The 18309-nt window shown below is 38.7% G+C and overlaps 2 protein-coding genes and 1 long non-coding RNA gene across 6 annotated transcripts in view; all 3 read left to right on the top strand.

Moving 5' to 3' along the window:
• LOC103131323 (chromodomain-helicase-DNA-binding protein 1) overlaps positions 1-7843 on the top strand; it is a 39212-nt gene extending 31369 nt beyond the window's left edge. For all 4 annotated transcript variants that reach the window (XM_016666572.1, XM_016666571.1, XM_016666573.1 and 1 more), the window contains exons 14-18: positions 2126-2314; positions 4052-4214; positions 5126-5278; positions 5388-5459; positions 5540-7843. In XM_016666572.1, coding sequence (XP_016522058.1) covers positions 2126-2314; positions 4052-4214; positions 5126-5278; positions 5388-5459; positions 5540-5770 — 808 coding nt within the window. In that variant the 3' untranslated portion in view covers positions 5771-7843. The remainder of the gene's footprint in view (positions 1-2125; positions 2315-4051; positions 4215-5125; positions 5279-5387; positions 5460-5539) is intronic.
• A 266-nt stretch (positions 7844-8109) lies between these two features.
• On the top strand, positions 8110-8673 carry LOC103131325 (uncharacterized). The gene is made up of 2 exons (XR_001660561.1): positions 8110-8524; positions 8563-8673. It is a non-coding gene; the product is annotated as an uncharacterized LOC103131325 (long non-coding RNA).
• Positions 8674-15693: 7020 nt separating this feature from the next.
• Positions 15694-18309, top strand: part of LOC103131326 (lamin-B1-like) — a 12413-nt gene continuing 9797 nt past the window's right edge. Inside the window, exons 1-2 of the mRNA XM_016666575.1 lie at positions 15694-15916; positions 16010-16238. Coding sequence (XP_016522061.1) covers positions 15792-15916; positions 16010-16238 — 354 coding nt within the window. The 5' untranslated portion in view covers positions 15694-15791. The remainder of the gene's footprint in view (positions 15917-16009; positions 16239-18309) is intronic.

The raw sequence follows: 18309 nt of genomic DNA on the forward strand, positions 1-18309 counted from the left end.
ATATATATATATATAAGCAGTTATGAAGCATAGTGGCCAAATTTGAAGCTGCTGCACAAGTTATTCAACAGGGTGGTGCTAGGTAATCAAAAAGTGAGTGCGTTGGTTGATGCCACCCATCTTTCTTAGCTCACCATCAGAGGTTGAGCAGCTAAATCCTTTCTGCTGCCTACATCTCCTAGAATGCTGTGGTGAATCGGAGTTCAATGATTATTCCATATATTGAATATTCTCTGATATATTGGTGCTGCAACCCACTTCAGGCTTCAGAGATTCAGCCACCACAGTGCGCGAGGCAGCCAATGCGCAGCATCCTGGCAATGTGATTGGTTTGATGCATTTTCCTTCCGCAATGCATCAACTATGAACTTGACTTTCAGGAAGGACTCAGCTCTGCTGGTGTGCAGCTTAGCAAAACACAACAAAGACACATGCTATTATTATTGTATAAAAAACCTTATTTAAAATAAAAACAAGCAATGCTTTTGCGAGGTCAGGTAAAGCCTGGCGGCCCACCAGGCTTATAATACACTGGGGGAAACCTTGAAGTATTTTTGAATTGAATGGAGATAATAAAGTAATTGAATTAATTGAAACTTCTTGTGACAAATGTCAGAATTAAGATTATTATTAAATACAAAAATTCCAATCTGCCTTTGAATCTACCTTGTTTTTGTATGGTTTTCATTTCAAAATAAAAACCCTCCACTATGAATTCAATTTATGTAGCAGCAATTAATGAGTGTCTCAAGTTAGTTAACAAAAAAAAAATTCAGTTCAACCCAATCAAGACCATCCGAACCAAGTTCATACTGAGCATGCATGTAGTGACAGTAGATTGGTAAAACTCTCCTATAACAGGAAGAAACCTCCAACAGAACCAAAACCTGACTCAGTACAAGCGTCAGTCTGCCTCTGCTTCGAAATACCCTGAATACACATATAATGCACAATAAATTAAAATACTCCACATTTGAGGGTAAAGTAAAGCTTTAAAAAATATTTTAATTGTGAATATCTAAATTTAATGACTCAAAATAAAAGAAAATTTGAGTGTAACTATTCTCTTTTGTACCTCTAACGGGGCAATGTATCCCCAGGATACAGACATTTCGTGTTTTGTTATCTACGCTATTTAAATGTAATTCATGTTTTTTTTTTCAAAAATGTATATTAAATCACTCATAGAGAACAACATTTTACAAAATCAAGTCCTTTCACATCAGTATGTACAGTGCCTAGCAAAAGTATTCGGCCCCCTTGAACTTTTCAACCTTTTGCCGCTTTTCATGCTTCAAACATAAAGATCTAAAATTTTTATTATTTTGTGAAGAATCAACAAGTGGGACACAATCACGAGGTGGAATGAAATTTATTGGATATTTTAAACTTTAAGAAGTAAACTGCAAAGTGGGGCGTACAATATTATTCGGCCCCTTTATTTTCAGTGGCTCAAACTCACTCCAGAAGTTCACTGAGGATCTCTGAATGATCCAATGTTGTCCTAAATGACTAATGATGATAAATAGAATCCACCTGTGTGTAATCAAGTCCTGTATAAATGCACCTGCTCTGCAATGGACTCAGGGTTGTGTTTAAAGCGCAGAGAACATCATGAAGACCATGGAACACACCAGGCAGGTCCCCAGACACTGTTGTGGAGAAGTTTAAGGTTAGGGTTAACCCTGTCCAAGTCATGAGGTAATCACATGACAATGAGCGAATGCGGTCAGCTATCAATCAAATCACCTCAATGCTGTACCTGGCTCGGTGCAGCTAGTACTATCACTGAAGTAGGTAAGAAAATCTGAGAACAGAAGAGCCACACCTGATCTTCTAATGGAAAATTAATCTGGCTGGGGCGGACCAGGACCGTACCAGTTAGAGGCACTCTAGTGGAAAATCGCCTTAATGGGCTTCAGACTTATTCTGACTAGTGGCCAATATGTTTCATAATCAGGTTTTAAGATGGTTCATAGAGTTTTCTTGAAGGTGCTTGCCGAAGATTGTGTTTTATCATAACTTACTCCAGAGAAGCACTAGACAAACTAGCTTTAGCTTTATTACAAATCACAATAGAAACCATCATTATTCAGATGTCTTATTTTCCACTTGTTTCCTTAAGGTTTCACTCCTGGGAGATGTTTGAGGAGGAGCATGGAAAAGGCAGAGACTCGGGCTACGCCAGTCTCCACAAGGAGCTGGAACCTTTCCTGCTGCGTCGTGTCAAGAAGGATGTCGAAAAATCTCTGCCAGCTAAAGTGGAGCAGATTCTCCGAGTGGAGATGAGTGCTATCCAGAAACAGTACTATAAGTAAGAGCAATGGAATCAATATTCTTTTACAAAATTGATATTTAAATTCAGTTTTTACTGTAACCTTTGAGGACTCCCTTATCTGTGAAGAGAATCAAGAGAATTTGTATCAGCAACATACACTGAACAAAAATATAAATGCCCCATGTCAAATATAGTTTTATGAACATTTGGGTTACGCAATATATAGAGAAACTGAAAATATATTTTCAGTAATTACTGATCTTCATATTGGTATTGATATCATCGTGGTATGGCCATTTGTAGCGGATTGACAATCCTTTGAACATGATAGGGGTCAGGCTAAGGAATTGCCATTGGCATTCAATATGCCAATGGCATGCTCCGACATAACCTGCGACATCTGAGGCATTATGACTTGTGACAAAATTTGACATTTTGGGGTGGCCTTTTATTGACCCCAGTCCAAGGATTGTCCAGTTGTTGTTCATTTTGTCTGATCACCCACTGGACATGCCCTACCCATGCACTGAGTAAAAAAAAAATAGCTTTAGCTTTATTACAGCTTTCACATCAGTATGTACCTCAATGACTACTGCTCACCGACAGGAATTTGGGTTAAAAAATTATACACAAATCAAGAGAAATATTACTTTTGTACAATAAAATGTCAGCTAATGCTCATTTACATTTGTTAACAACACATGGCAATGATATTTGACATGGGGCTTTTATATTTTTTTCAGTGTAATATAAATGACATGGTAGGAAAATGTCGCTCCTCAGCACTGTCTTTTTTAACTTTAATGTTATTTACCCTTCGTTTTACCTACATATGTTTACTAGAAATGTACAATATATACGACACATGGTAGAAACAATAGACATTTGGCCTATGATAGAGATCTCTATTCAGACACATTCTAGGAAGTGTGTGCAGACCAGCTTGCCCACATGTTCACCTTCATCTTCAATACATCACCATACCAGACCATCATAACCCTAACCCACTGCCCAAGAAACCAACCATCACATGTCTCAATGACTTTGGCTGTACATAGGTTGCCAAAATCATCAAGACTTTGACTACCTATGGACCACCATCATCACTTCATGATGGTAGAATAACACCCACCATCGTGAAGTGCTTGGAGACGGTGGTTAAGGGCCACATCATTTCCATATTGCCTCCATTATTTGACCCATTCCAGGCTGACATCTTTCAACATTTTGTAGAAAGTTGTTGGAGTTGTTTTATCAATCTGTTGTTGCCAGCGTCTTGTCATATGCAAGTGGTGTGATGGGGCAGAAGCATTTTCAAGGTAGATCTTTCTAAGCTGGAGAAACAAATCAGGTGGTCTGGCTCAGTGGTTGGCACAAGGCTGGACTGTCTGGCAACAACAATGCAGAAACTCCTGGCTATTATGGACCATGCCGGCCACCCTTTGCACATTGTCATCAGCTGCCAGAAAAGTGGGTTCCATTGGGAGATCTCGTCTTCCAAAAGTCAGGGCCAACAAGTTGATGAGGGACTCCTTTGTCTTTTGTCATGCAATTAGACATGGAAACTTTTATGCCTTTTGATTTTACATAAAGTGCTCTCCAAATATAAGTAACAACAACAGCAGTATGATCACCAATACATTATGCTTCTGATATTCAATAGTAATATCAGTTTTTGGTCTGTTAAAATAAGGGCCTGCAAAGCTGCTCCCTCTTTTAGTATTATGTATACAAGTTATATAATCTGTAACTTTTAAATATGTTTTTGATCAGATGGATTTTGACCAGGAACTACAAAGCTCTGAGTAAAGGTACAAAAGGCAGCACATCTGGCTTCCTGAACATCATGATGGAATTGAAGAAATGTTGCAATCACTGTTACCTTATCAAGCCTCCTGATGACAACGAGTCTCTGAACAAAGTGGAAGCTTTACAGGTAAGATTTACACATGAAAATAAAGTGTAGTGAAATGCCGTTTCTTTAAGGTAGCTACTTCAAGTCATTAATTTCGATGAATTAATTGCAAAGTTTTAATGCATTAAACCTTTTTTTATGGAATTCTTTTCTTTTTCTTTTTTAATATTCTTGTGTATGTGGTATGCCGGTCGAAGCAACATCTGCAAAAAGCCTCCATTATTCATGTGTTTCTGGTGTGTTTTGTTGTCAGTGTTCCTTGGGTTATTGTCCTGCTGCATGGTAAAATTCCTCCAAATTAGTTTATGCATTTCTCCATAAAATGGGAGACAAAATGTTTCTGTGCACTTGGGAATACATTTTGCTGCTACCATCATCATTACATCATCAGTAAAAATTTATGAGCCTGTTGCAGAATCAGCCATGCCCAATCCATGACATTACCTCCACCATGCTTCACAGATGAGATTGTGTGATCATAAGCAGTTCCTTTTTTTTCTACACACTTTGGCACTTTCCATCACTTTGGTAGAGATGAATCTACCATAAATGTAATACCATAAAACTGTATTCAAGAACTTGAATTCTATTCCATATTGCACATAAATATATTGTTTGTGTACTCACAGCTCAGTGAGACATCACAGCCTCTATTTGTGATTGGCCAGAAGTGTCTCATCTCTGTGGATTTATGACAGAGTTTTCTGTGAAATATGTTTGTTTTCAAAAAGGAACACACTTGGCATTTAGTAGAAAGATGGACTGTACTTATTATCTCACTTGTAAAACAGATATGATTGTTGCCTTTTTACTGCAATGTTTTGTCTCCTACTACAGTATTTTTACAGTATTTCAAACTGTAAAAACAAATATCTTTAGCTTTCAGTAATGATCTTGTAATGAGCTAAAAGCAAAATTTTTCCTCCTTAAAGCAACTGGTCCGCAGTAGTGGGAAGCTTGTGCTATTGGACAAACTGCTGGTTCGTTTGAAGGAGCGAGGTCACAGAGTTCTAATCTTCTCCCAGATGGTACGGATGCTCGACATTCTGGCAGAATATTTAAGGAGCAGACAGTTCCTCTTTCAGGTATTTACACACAATGCTGACCAGATTTTATGTCTGAAATGGATACCTGTGTGTATGTCTGAAGAACCAGATGAAATGGAAACTAACGGTTTGTTTTCGCTTTTTGTAGAGATTAGATGGCTCTATCAAAGGAGAAATACGAAAACAAGCTTTGGATCATTTTAATGCAGAGGGCTCAGAGGTACTCTGTTTGATGCACTGAATATAATGAAATTAAATTAAATTCTTTGACTAAAAGTGAATTTCATCCTTCTCGTTCAGGATTTCTGCTTCTTGTTATCTACACGTGCGGGTGGACTGGGTATCAATCTAGCATCAGCTGACACAGTGGTGATCTTTGACTCAGATTGGAATCCCCAAAATGATCTTCAAGCTCAGGCCAGAGCCCACAGAATTGGACAGAAAAGACAGGTGAGCATAAATTGTCTAAATTTTCCATTTCTGGTCATATTTGACTTTTGTTATGAAAGCAAAGCACATGGATGTGTGTAGTTAGTGCTTGAAGACTTCTGATTTGGATGTTTAAGGAAGGTTAAAAATGATTGACGAATGAAAGACAGTACACCAGTGAAATAAAAAGAGAAACATGAAGGCAGCATATTTTAAAAGGATCCAGGACTAGTTGAACATGTTGGCCTAAATGTGTTGCAATTTTCCTGTTACCTAAAAAATTGCTGTTTGTGATGCGCCAAAATTCATAACTACTTCAAAAATGTATGTCTTTTGTTACATTTTTCACCCATGAAGGTCGCCATTTTTTCACCGATGGGTTCATGATATGTTTTGGTCCATTCTGCACTGGAGTCTACAGAGTAAACACAGGAAGGCTCATTTTACCGGATTAGTTGTTTATCATATTACATTTGACTGGTGTAATTTTAGATAACCGCCACACTGTGTCGCTATCGACTGTGATTAAAAAATAAAATAAATAATGCAAATCTGGATAATTTCCTACATGAAAGAAAGGAGAGCGCAGTGTGAGAGCCAGAGTGGAACACAGCGAAGGACCTAATCTGGACCCTCGACATTTCTCCACAACACTTTGAGTCATTTATACCAGCAGAATTAATGAAGGCTCTAACAGGTGATCGTTACCTTAACGAGCTCAAAATAAATGCAGTGTTGCTGCTGAGAGAGGCAGAGCTGGATGCTCTTTGAGATGCTAACAGGAGCTATGCTGCCTGCGGTACTGAAACCACTGATCCGACCGGACCCATGGAGGTCTGGTGTCGGTGGTAACAAAGTCTGGTGTCGCTGTTACCATTGCACCGGACTCTAAACAGCAAAGATGTTGCCAAACCGGACACAGCTCTACAGACGCTGGGAGAAACGTCAAAGACGAGCAGCGCTAATGGAGCTATCACTACTGGAAATGGTAATGGAGCTAGAACACCAGTACTGTGAAACCACTACCAACATCGAACAAAGTTTGGACCCTAAACAGTTGTTGCCTAACTGGAGACAGAGCTATAGAAATACTTACAGGATCACACAGTCCACCAGAGATGTGCGTCATTCATTGTTTCATTTACGAAGCTAAAGGCAGCAGCAGCAGCAGCAGCTCCTACGGCCATCTTTGTCCTCTTCCTCTGTTTGGTCCTCCTCATCATCATCACCTCTTATTTCTACGTTCTGATCAGTTTCAGTGCGCTCTGGTTCAAATTAGAAAGGCTTAATAACTTTACTCATCACTGTTTTGGCTGGAGAAGCCAGGCAGTTGGACAATTACATGTCATTTACCCAGAATGCACTGCAGCGTGAACAACATGGCGATATTCCTGTGAAAATATTTTATAAAAATTTATAGAAACTAAATAACCTACGTTATTATTACTGTATTGGTTTTACATTTAAGAGAAATATTTCCCAAATAAGGTCTATTTTTATAACTAATCATGGTTTCCTTTAAAACCTGGTATGTCCCTGCAAGCTAGAATCGTCAGTACCATCCCTCAGGAGGTAAAAGTGATTGGATCTGACATGAAAATAGACTTATCTAATTTAAAAGGTGCTCTGTGCAATTTTGCTTATCGTAAACTCAAATAAATCACCAAGGATTTAAAAGGCATGAGTGCCTCGTATGAAGTGTATGAGGCAGAAAACAAAGTGTCTGGACTGAGGAAATGGGCAGTTGTGGCTAAAGACACTTTGGGCGAAACACTTTATACTTAAGTAAATTTCGCTAAACGAATCTTATCTCTAAGGCCGTGGACCCTTCGTTATACGCGTGTTAGGCATCACAGCCATCCATAATTAACTAGAATCTACAAATACTTATATCTTAGTCGATTGTTCAGACACCATAGCAGGGTTTCCCCCAGAAAACTTTCTAAGCCCGGTGGTCGGGCCGCTGAGGCGGTCCACCGTGTTTTTGTATTAAAAGATGTTGAGTAGACAGGAAATGTAAAATTATTACTGGGTAGTTACCCAGTAATATATAGTTATATGTTACCGGAAAACATCGCCAGTGAGATGCTATTTAAACCCCCAACTAGTCTTAAAAACAACAAATCAAATAATACAATTAAAATAAATACCAATTATTTGCACTTCTGTTTAATCCAAATTAGTCAGCAGCTCCATCNCCAGGCAGTTGGACAATTACATGTCATTTACCCAGAATGCACTGCAGCGTGAACAACATGGCGATATTCCTGTGAAAATATTTTATAAAAATTTATAAAAACTAAATAACCTACAGTATTACTGTGTTGTTTTTAAATATTTAAACATTTCTCAAATAAGGTCTAATTTTATAACTAATCTTGGTTTTCTTTAGGAGCTGGCAAGTTTACTTTGTAAAAGTTCAAAGAACAATTTTCATTAGCTAGATTTTGTAACCATAGATGGAGCCACAACAGGGTGCACAAAGTGTCACAATGAAGAATCCGGATTCACACAGGTATTTTGTTGTTAGTGGGAGGAGGAGTTTCACAGTCCTTGGCGTTAGAGATGGATCCTATGAGACCAGAATCCAGAAGGAGCCACAGTCCAATTTGCTCCACTTCAGCTTTAAAATGTGGAAACTTCTAGAAGCTGGGATTCCAGATGGAAGGTAAAACGACATAATTTTCAGAGGGATCCAGAGAAAACGGGTCCAAAATCTACATGTGCCCCTCTCTGGGATCCTCTGGAAGATTTTCATCAAATTTCTCGGCCAGCTTTGACAGATACTGAGAGACCATTTTAATTCATTATTAGCTGAGGAGAGACTTCTAAAAGGTCGGACAAAAGTGGAAACGTGTCCATCCTTTTTTCTCAGGTCCTTTTTGTCCACAAAGCAAGTTTCTTGGAATGGTTCTTCCTTCCTCTGTTTGGTCTTCGTCATCTTCATTACCTCTGTGATTTCAACATTCCCATCGATTTCAACGCGCTCCAGTTCAATTTGAAAAGACTTAAAGATGTTACTCATTGCTGTTTTGGCTAGACGGAGCTCGTGCAGTTGAACCCAGTAGACGTCATTTACCCAGAATGCATTGCAGCGTGAACAACATGGCGACATTTGTGATATTTTATTAAAATTGATCAAAATGAAACAGCCTACAGTACTATTACTGTTTTGTTTTGACATCTAAAATATTTATCAGTCTGTTACAATTAATAGATTACTTTAAAGGTAATTCCTTCTGCTATGATTCAGCTAATTAATGGTATGATTACACATTCAACTGTTACTTAAAAATAACCATCTCTATTTATGAATGGCTATGGACAAAAATTTAATAAATTCATAAGGAACACTGTCAATTTTCTTCCCACCTACTCTAAGAAAACATTTGTTTAAAATCACGATATAAAAATAAGAACCAAATATCTTTTTTGCACATTCACTAAAAATTAAAGAAATTCAAAATGATGTATGAAGTTTTCCCTGTTATGACTTTCTGCAAAATAAATTCAATTAAAATATCAATCCTTTGTGTTTTGTGACACCAAGATATTGAGACGATGAACCTTTTTTCAATTGTGTTTACAGTAATGTTAGAAATATTTTTCAAAACCTGATCTTGTACAAGAAATCTATTCCGCTTTTAAGTTTTGATATAATGGAACAGGCAAAGAGAAATTTATATTAATGATTTAATTATCTTGCTAAATTTATATTTGCAAATTCTGCTTTTTAAAATTCACCTCCTCTTTAAAAATTCTTAAGTGAAATAATTTTAAGAAAGTGCTTAGACATTGCAAGAATACAAAAAGCCTAATCTTTATACTAGCAGTCTAATTTAAGATTTGAAATTCATCTTGCATTTGTAACATTTTATTTTACTTTCCTCAGTTTGACTATTTTTTTTCTGCTCAGTTTATTATATCAAACATTTTTGTTACTCTTGTGTGCTTTATACTATTTCCTTTGCATTTTCAATAAAGACATAAACATTTTCAGAATTACGTCTTTAATTCAAAATGTCATATGCAGGAATGAATTGTGGGTCTGCTGATTTGCTGAAGTCTTAGGCTTAGCAGATGTACGGAAATGGGACCCAAAAGGGGCAGGACGAATCCTGGATGCGGAGAATTGGGAGACATTACGCACTCAAACCCTTCAACATGATATTGGGACCGGACCTTTCAGTGTCTACAGATTCGGTTCAGATGCTTAGGGTAATGATTTGATCCAGAAAAACAATTTGATTGGAAACCAATTTTTCTATTCAAATGGTCTAGAGCAGTGGTCCCCAAACTACGGCCCGCGGGCTGGATCCGGCCCCCTGAACAATACCAGAGAGCATTTAGATTTTATTTCATATACCGTATTTTCCGCACTATAAGCCACTTGTATGTGGATTTTTCTTCGACCACCACAGGGCTCTTTAGCAGGAAGTGAATCAAATGGAAGTCAAAATTGGAAATAAAAGAAAAAAATGCCCATTAAAACGGAATTAGGTTTTAATAGGGAATTGGAATTTGAGAATGTTGTTGATCAGTTAAATAGTATTGAGGGGAAAAAGATTTTTCATTTTTATTTTTAAATGATACTGGGATCATTATGAGAATTTGAGGTATAGATATTAGGATCCAGTAGATGGCAGTAGTGCAACAATAATGGATGCAAGCTGCCGTTGAAATCTAAAGACGAAGAAGAAGAAGGAAGAGCTCATGTTCATTTAGCACATGCTAGTAGCAGACACGAAGGATAAGCACTTTTACTGTCACAGTTACCATTCGGATACTTCTGTAATCAGTTCAGTTAAATCTAATCTTGGCAACTTTTTCTTTTTCAACCCTAATAAATGTGATATTCAATTGACCTGTTATGACTCAAATTTTGGGTGTCCGCCCCCCTCTGCTGCTGCTGCTGCATAGTTGTGGAAAACCTGGAGCGGCAGAGATATCTGAGGCTTATATGTGCATGTTTACTGGTTTAAAAAAAAACAAAAACTTTGGGGTCGTGTCTTATAGTCCAGTGTGGCTCATAGTTCGGAAAATACGGACTATAACCCTTCCTGGATTTATTCTGTGAAGAACCCACAAAGGGTTATTTGGTTATTATTTATTTCATTAATAGTGTTATTATTTATTTCCTGACTTTTGTTCTGTGAAGAACCCAGAGAATGTTATTTGATTGTGCTTTCTGGAAAACAATACATTTTTACATTTAGGCACTCCTGCAAACGTCACACTTTTTCTGTTACAAACTGACTCCGGCCCCCACCAAGGAAGGGAAAAGTTATGTGGCCCTCACAGGAAAAAGTTTGGGGACCCCTGGTCTAGAGATTCTGTTTAAATTATACTATTGTTGAGAGGAAAAAACAGTGTTTCTAACTTTGCAACCTTTTTGCTGCATTAAGTACAGAAACAAATTGGTGCAGACCAAAATAAGTTTGATTCTTTAAATAGCGGTTATCTGCCTGAAAACTGAAATCAGTGCACCCCCTACTTTCTTTTAATAATAACAATCAGTCTTTAGAACAACTGATGCTTGAATATGTCTACATATTTGACAGAACATTCCTAAGGAAAAATAGATTGAAAATGTTTTCGATTCATCTTCCGTGATGTGTATTTGTCTCTGTCTTAAATACATCTCTTTATATACTGTATTCTTCTCCCTCTCCCATTAACTATCATATAACTATCAAATATCTATACCAAGCTCAGTCTTGCATAGCCAGCAGGGGAGACATCTTCCCTCAGACATCCAAACAAGTTCAACACCTTTTATTCAGTGATGACTGGATCTTCTCTTCAAGGCAGATGCAGGGCATGAACATCTTATGCTATTTCTGCTTGCATCTTTGCTATGAGTACCATGCGGCTGTGTGTCTGTGCGCTTTCTGTCAGCTTGTGGGAGCGTCTGTTTGCCTGTTGTGAGGGAAGTTGATTCAGTGCATGAAAAATAATACTGAAGAAATATAAAAAATAAAATCTAATTAAAAACATAAATAAGTGATAAGTTTCTTATTATTGTTATGGTTTGTAAAATATATTTCTTCTTAGTACTAGATGTGGTCTCAACAGTTTTTGTACATATGTTTTGGCAGTGCTGTGGCATTTCAAACGGTGTCTGTTCTTGCCATAGTACCTTGTATTAATTACTGCTCGAAATGCCTTGCCATATAGGTTTAGTATATAGTATATAGTTTGAATTTATTCTTTTTTTAATTTAAAATTTTATTGATTTTCTGAATATTATCACACATAAAGCACAAACAAAAACAAAAAGGGCCCATGCACAAAAAAGTTTCACGCTTGGAGAAGAGATATTCACAAAGACATACATGAATAAGACTAGAATTAGGCTTGTTTAAAAGCACAAAAACAAATGATAAACACACTATTTTAAATTCTGCAGTGTAAATTGTTTGAGAACCTATAGCACCTGTTAGACTCCATTATATGTCCAGATACTTGCATATGACTCTTATTTGAAAAAGGAACTCTTCTCCATTGTCTACGGCAGGGGTCCCCAAACTACGGCCCACGGGCCAGATCGGGCCCGCCTCCACATTTGGTCCAGCCCCCTGAACAATACCAGAGAGCATTCAGATTTTTTGTCATTTATTGTATTTTCTGGTTTATATGTGGATTTTTCTTCAACCACCAGGGGCCTCTTTAGCAGGAAGTGAATCAAATGGAATGTGGGGTGCATTGCTGCCATCTGTTGGACTTTTAGGGAACTGCTTGACTTTTATGTTATTTAATCAGTACGGTTGTTTGCTAGCGGTAGAGCAGATGAACACACGTGTCTGTTATGAACGCCGCATCTTCGAAGCAATGCCTGTAAGTAGCAGCTTATACTTCAAAACGAGCCTTTATGTTAACATATGAGAAATTAATATGCTAATGAAATATATACTAGTCAGTCCCAGTGACCGTTTCACTCATGGGTTTTGCCCATGTGTCAATCGAGAAACGCACCTCCTCCTCCCCCCCACCAGAGAAGGGAAAAGTTATGTGGCCCTCACAGGAAAAAGTTTGGGGACCACTGGTCTACGGCAATGTTTCTCAACCGTTTTTGGGCCAGGGCCCCCTATCCATTATCCAGGTCCCTTACCGCCCCCCTACAAATGAGATGTGCTGCTACTACTGTTGATATTATGAATAGTGTTGTTTCTGAATTTATCTTTAAAAAATAATTTCCTGAAGCATATCGCTGAATGACGGATACGCCTAACTTCAGCCAATCAGAACGGTTAGACATTTCAGTTCAAACTTTAATCAACTATAGTAAACAGGAACCAATCAGAAACAGCCACCAATCTACCATTCAAGTATTAATTAAACAGCCAATCAGAAATGCCAAGCAATGAACAGAATCATTGTTCCAACGGAAAAGAATCTGCCACTTAAGAACAGAGAATGAAGTAGGATTTTAAGGCAGATTTTCAAAGGCAGTTCATTTGAGAAACTAATGGGAACCCTGCACCTGGTGTTTTTCTGCTAGTTTCTTTGTTGCGGGCTGCAGAGAAGTAAGTTTCAGCCGTAGTGCACCAGAAGCTGCCGAGTCCAAACGATTTCGATACTTGGACTGCATGTGGAGGACCTGGCTGAATGGCTGCTCCACGAGATATGTGGTTGGGAAAGCAAGAAGAAGCAGCCTGGCCTTCTCCCAAAGAGCTTGATAATGTGTGGCATATTTGCTGCCCCAGCCCAACTTACAAAAAATGGCTTGGACATTAACGAGATGCTCCTGGATGGCAATCTCACAGTCGACCACGTCTGCCTGAAAGAGCTGAACCACCCAGACGAGAACTTCAAGATCCAGAAGATCCCTGAAGCGCATTGCCAGATCAGCCTGAACCATTTTCAGGTGTTCCACGTAAATGAGCAGGCAGTCATCAGTAAGCTCCTCAGACACCTGTAATGATTAGGCTACTATTATTACTATTATTATTATTATTAGCAATGCAATAATTCATTGAAATTAAATAAGTGTAATCAATTATGATAACCACCTTTGTCAACTGTGGGAAATGAGACTGTGGATGACTGCTTTGCACTGGACAAGAACTCCATTTCCTTAGAGCTTTAATGTGACTGTTCATTTTTTCAAAGAAGTCTGATAGGTACCTGATGTCACAGTGGGTGGAAGTCACCTGTTACCCCAGAGCTGCATTGACCGACTCCAAAAACTCCACAATGGAGTCGAACAGACTACAAAAACAAACAAGGCAGTTTCCCCTTGAGAGCCAGCGCACATTTGTGTGTAGAAGACGCTGAACTGAAAAATCTCATCATTCTCCTGGCATAGCTCTCGGAATCGTCTGTCATTTAGGGCGAGGGGTTTAATTTTGTTAACTACCTTGACTGCGATACTGAGAGGGACTCATTGGGAGCTGGATTTTTACATTTGGCCACAAGATTGTGGCAGTGCTGGATGCAATGGACTGTCAGCACCTTCGGGACCTGTTCCTTCAGAAGAGCAGTGAAGCCGCCTTACCTGCTAACCATCGAGGGAGCACGGTCAATGGTGCATGCCAGGATATTTGTTATTGGGATGGACTTTTCCTGTAAATAGCCATGAACAGCATTGAAAATGGTCTGACCCTTTGTGTCTGTTTTTAGACATTTTGAAAATAAAAATTCTTCAGCCATGTCCTCACTGCTGGGAGCCTTAAAGCGGACGTAAGCCATCAACAGAGCGTTGATGTCGGGAGTGGTCATCTCATCCAGCTGAAGGGTAAATGGAGAGTTCCTTAAGATGGCACACAGCTGCTCCTCTTTATTTCCCATTTCATTAATTCTGTGTGCCACAGTGTCATTGCTGAGTGATATGGATTTTTGCACCTGCAAAATGGTAAATGGTAAACACAGTGGAAGTTGTGTTTGTTGGAAAAGTATAAACCCATAATCAAGGTATTCAATCGAGTACTGACAGCATTTCGTCTTGTTCTGTGCCGTTTTCGAATACGCTTTCTTGCTACCTCGCAAAAACAACTGAAAATGCTGCGCAAAAGTAGGACAAATGTATCACTTTTGCATGGGCCACATCTAGTTACTTGTATGGCAGACTTAATAACAGGCTTTTTGTTCATGGAGTTTGCTTTGACATTGCTTTGTGCTGTTTTAGATTAAATAAACTTCTTACGTGTTCCATGATTTCTGCTTTCGCATTATATTTTTTTCATAGATGTATCAAAGATTGTAACTGACGTTGAGACTTTAAGGTTCACAACAATACAAATTCATTGAGCTACAAAGAAAAGTCGCAGTGGCCAGCTAATATGGGGCCAGCGTTGCACCGACAAGTGGGGGAGGGATTACTGTCAATGTCTTATTTATATGTTTATGTGTTTAGTTTAACTGCACATTTTAGACTGGTGAAATGCAATTTCAAACTTCTGTGTTAACCCTGTTACATAGATCTTTGACAATAAAGTACACTTGACTTGAATATTGCCGCCAGAATAATAATGAACAGAATAATAATGAAAATATTTATTCTTCCCTATTTTTGAATTTAAATCTGTTTTTGTATGTATTGCATTTCCTGACAATAACGTAAGGCAATAACTGGTTAAAAGCATATTTTTTTGTGTAAATTTAAGTGAATTGATCAAAAGATAATTACATTTTACATATATTTTTGTTGACTAATTTGACTGTAATCAAATCTGTTAATCAAAGATTTATTATAATTAGTGGACTAAAAGTAGACAACAATTCTGACTTGTGACTAAAACTAAATGATTGTAATTTAATTTCATTCATAAACCATAAGTTTTTTTTAAAACAGACTAAAACTGTCATTTAGTTTTATGACAAAACTAAATGACATTTTAGTAAAAAGACTGAAACTGACTAAATATTTGCTGTCAAAATCAACACTGATTTGTACAAGAAACATTGGATCCTATGTGAGGATAAGGACAGTTGTCCTATCCAACTGTCTTTGGATAGGACAGGAAACTTCCTGTGCTTGGATAAAAAGTGTTTGCCCTGGTCTAATACTGGTAATCTACCCCTTTAGACGCGTGGCTCGAGGGATCGTATAGCAGAACTTGAGGCAGCTTTAGCACAGGAGAGAGACACAAGCCGTAAACTACTGGGAGACAAAGACCGTGAAATGGCAGAAATCCAAGCCAAAATGCAGCAGCAGCTGAATGACTATGAACAACTGCTGGATGTGAAACTGGCCCTGGACATGGAGATCAATGCCTACCGGAAGCTTCTGGAGGGAGAGGAGGAAAGGTGGTAAACTATAAAGTTATGATGGCTTTGTGAGGTTCCCTTTTTTCCCACACGGACACATCTACATCTAAATGGTGTTTCTCTATCCCCCAGGCTGAAGCTGTCTCCCAGTCCCTCATCCCATGTCACAGTGTCTCGAGCATCATCCAGCAGTCGCAGTGTGCGGACAACTCAAGGAAAGAGGAAGCGCATTGATGTGGAGGAACAGGAAGCCAGCAGTTCGGTCTCCATTGCTCACTCTGCTTCTGCTACAGGACCCATTTGCATCGATGAGATTGACACTGACGGCAAGTTTGTGTGCCTCCTCAACAATGGAGATGAGGTGAGCTCCAGAGACCTTTAATGATTCTTTGATTCTTCTTTTACTGAACAGCTATACATGGAAGAACCTGGTCCTTCAGTCGGTGGGTAGCTGGTTTGTTTCCCGCCATGCCCACCTCCACTGTCATGATTTCTGGACAAAACACTTCACCCACCTTGCTTTCTGGTGGTTGTCAGAAGGTCCAACAAGTAGCACTGCTGCATGGCAGCAGCTTCCCAGATTGCCCCAGAGAAGCTGTGACTAGTATCCAGTGGCTTGCTACCATTGGTGTGTGAATGGCTGAATGTAGTGTGAAGTGGTTTTGGTCCTCTGGACTAAATAAAGCGGTATACAAGTACAGGCCATTTACCATTTTATATACTGTCATAGTGCCAATGACAGTATGTTTATTACTGTCATTGGCATTTTTTTTTTTTTGTCGAGACTTGGCAGGATAATCTTGGCAAAACACATTCTTGTTGCCAGTGACTCTTTACCAGTGTTCTAAAAGGTTCCCATTCTTCATCTGAAGCTGAACAGTTGACATGTGGTCATGTGATTACGAAACATCTCTGCACACACCCTTAACACACAGTGCAGACCACTTGAGGACACCCTTCCTGCTTTAGCATTCATCATGCGTTCCTCTCTGTTCCTTCATTCTAAATTTTGCTTTAAAGGAAAACTGGAAAATGTTTATAAACATGACATAACATTTACAGAAATCGAACCAGGCCAGTTGAATAATTCTGGTTTAATTTGACAATCTCTGTAGGTATTTTGTGAAGAATCGTACAAATGTATGCAATCCCTCACAGCATCTGATAAACGCTTAAAAGTATTCAATTTGCAGATGCAGGTAATGAAAGTTGACTAGTTGAAACGAAATATCAACATTGCTGCCTAAGCACATTCCGGCATAAAACAGGGCAATAAACTTCTGATCAAATCAGTCAACACATTACACAAAGCTCTACATTCTACCTATGTCCAGTGTCGAGAAGGGGAGGAAGAAGCCTCCCTACGCAATTAATTAAATGATGGCCAGTTTTGACACTTTAGATGAAGTATGAGGGAGCCTTAAGACCAATAGACACAGCATCCATTATAGCATTCCAGCCGACAGAAAACGGGGTTGGATGATGCACTGTTATGGACCAAGCAGTAAAAGGAGAGTCAGGCACAGGTTTAAATTCAAAAGCAATTGTTTATTTAACTCAATAAGAAACTTGGGTAAATAATAAAAAGTGACAAAGTTGGGCTCATAAGAGGTCAAAGTAACAGTATTCAAATCAGACTAACTCAAACAAACAGACCTACCTAAATGAGACAAAAGGGCAACCAAAGCAGTCTCTGTAGGGGGGAATTTTTCTGCCATAATCCAAGAGCACATATGTTCAGTCTGAAAGCAGGACTTCAAGTCTTTTATTCTCAAAACGTGTAGTACTTTTGGTTACATTTTTATTTTGAAAGCAAGACTTAATGTCTTTCTTCTCAAAACTTGTAATGATTGTAGTCAAAACTTCTCCTTGCACTCACTCTCTGCTTAAACAAAACATGGAACTGCCTTTTGGCACAGTCGCCTGGCAACCTCTCAGCCAATAGAATGAAAGTGTTGTACTAGGTGCCTTTGTTTACTTCTAGCTGGTGTGCCTGTGTGGCTATCGATTGTATTGACTGAACCACCCACTGGATGTAGAGAGAAATGACGTCGGCTTCCTGCTTTGTAGTACACTAAACATCCGCCAGCAGAGTGTGCTACTGATCACTAACAGCTACTGATATTAGGCAGGATTTTGTTCACCCAACTAAAGACAGCATAGTCACGACATGATATCTCTCTCTCTCTATCTATGTGTGTGTACGTGTATATATATGTGTGTGTATATATATATATGTGTGTGTGTGTATATATGTGTATATATGTATACAGTGATCCCTCGCTATAACGCAGTTAGTTCACCTTTTGCGGTCTCGCTGCTTTACAGATTTTTTTGTGCAGTTCTTTTCACAGTGCATTGTGTTCTGCGTCCTGATTGGCTAAACAGTCTCCGAGCTCCTTCTCTACCTGTGTGCCATTAACGTTACGGTA

The sequence above is a fragment of the Poecilia formosa genome, unplaced genomic scaffold, assembly GCF_000485575.1.
Source record: "Poecilia formosa unplaced genomic scaffold, Poecilia_formosa-5.1.2 Scaffold744, whole genome shotgun sequence".
Lineage (NCBI taxonomy): Eukaryota > Metazoa > Chordata > Actinopteri > Cyprinodontiformes > Poeciliidae > Poecilia > Poecilia formosa.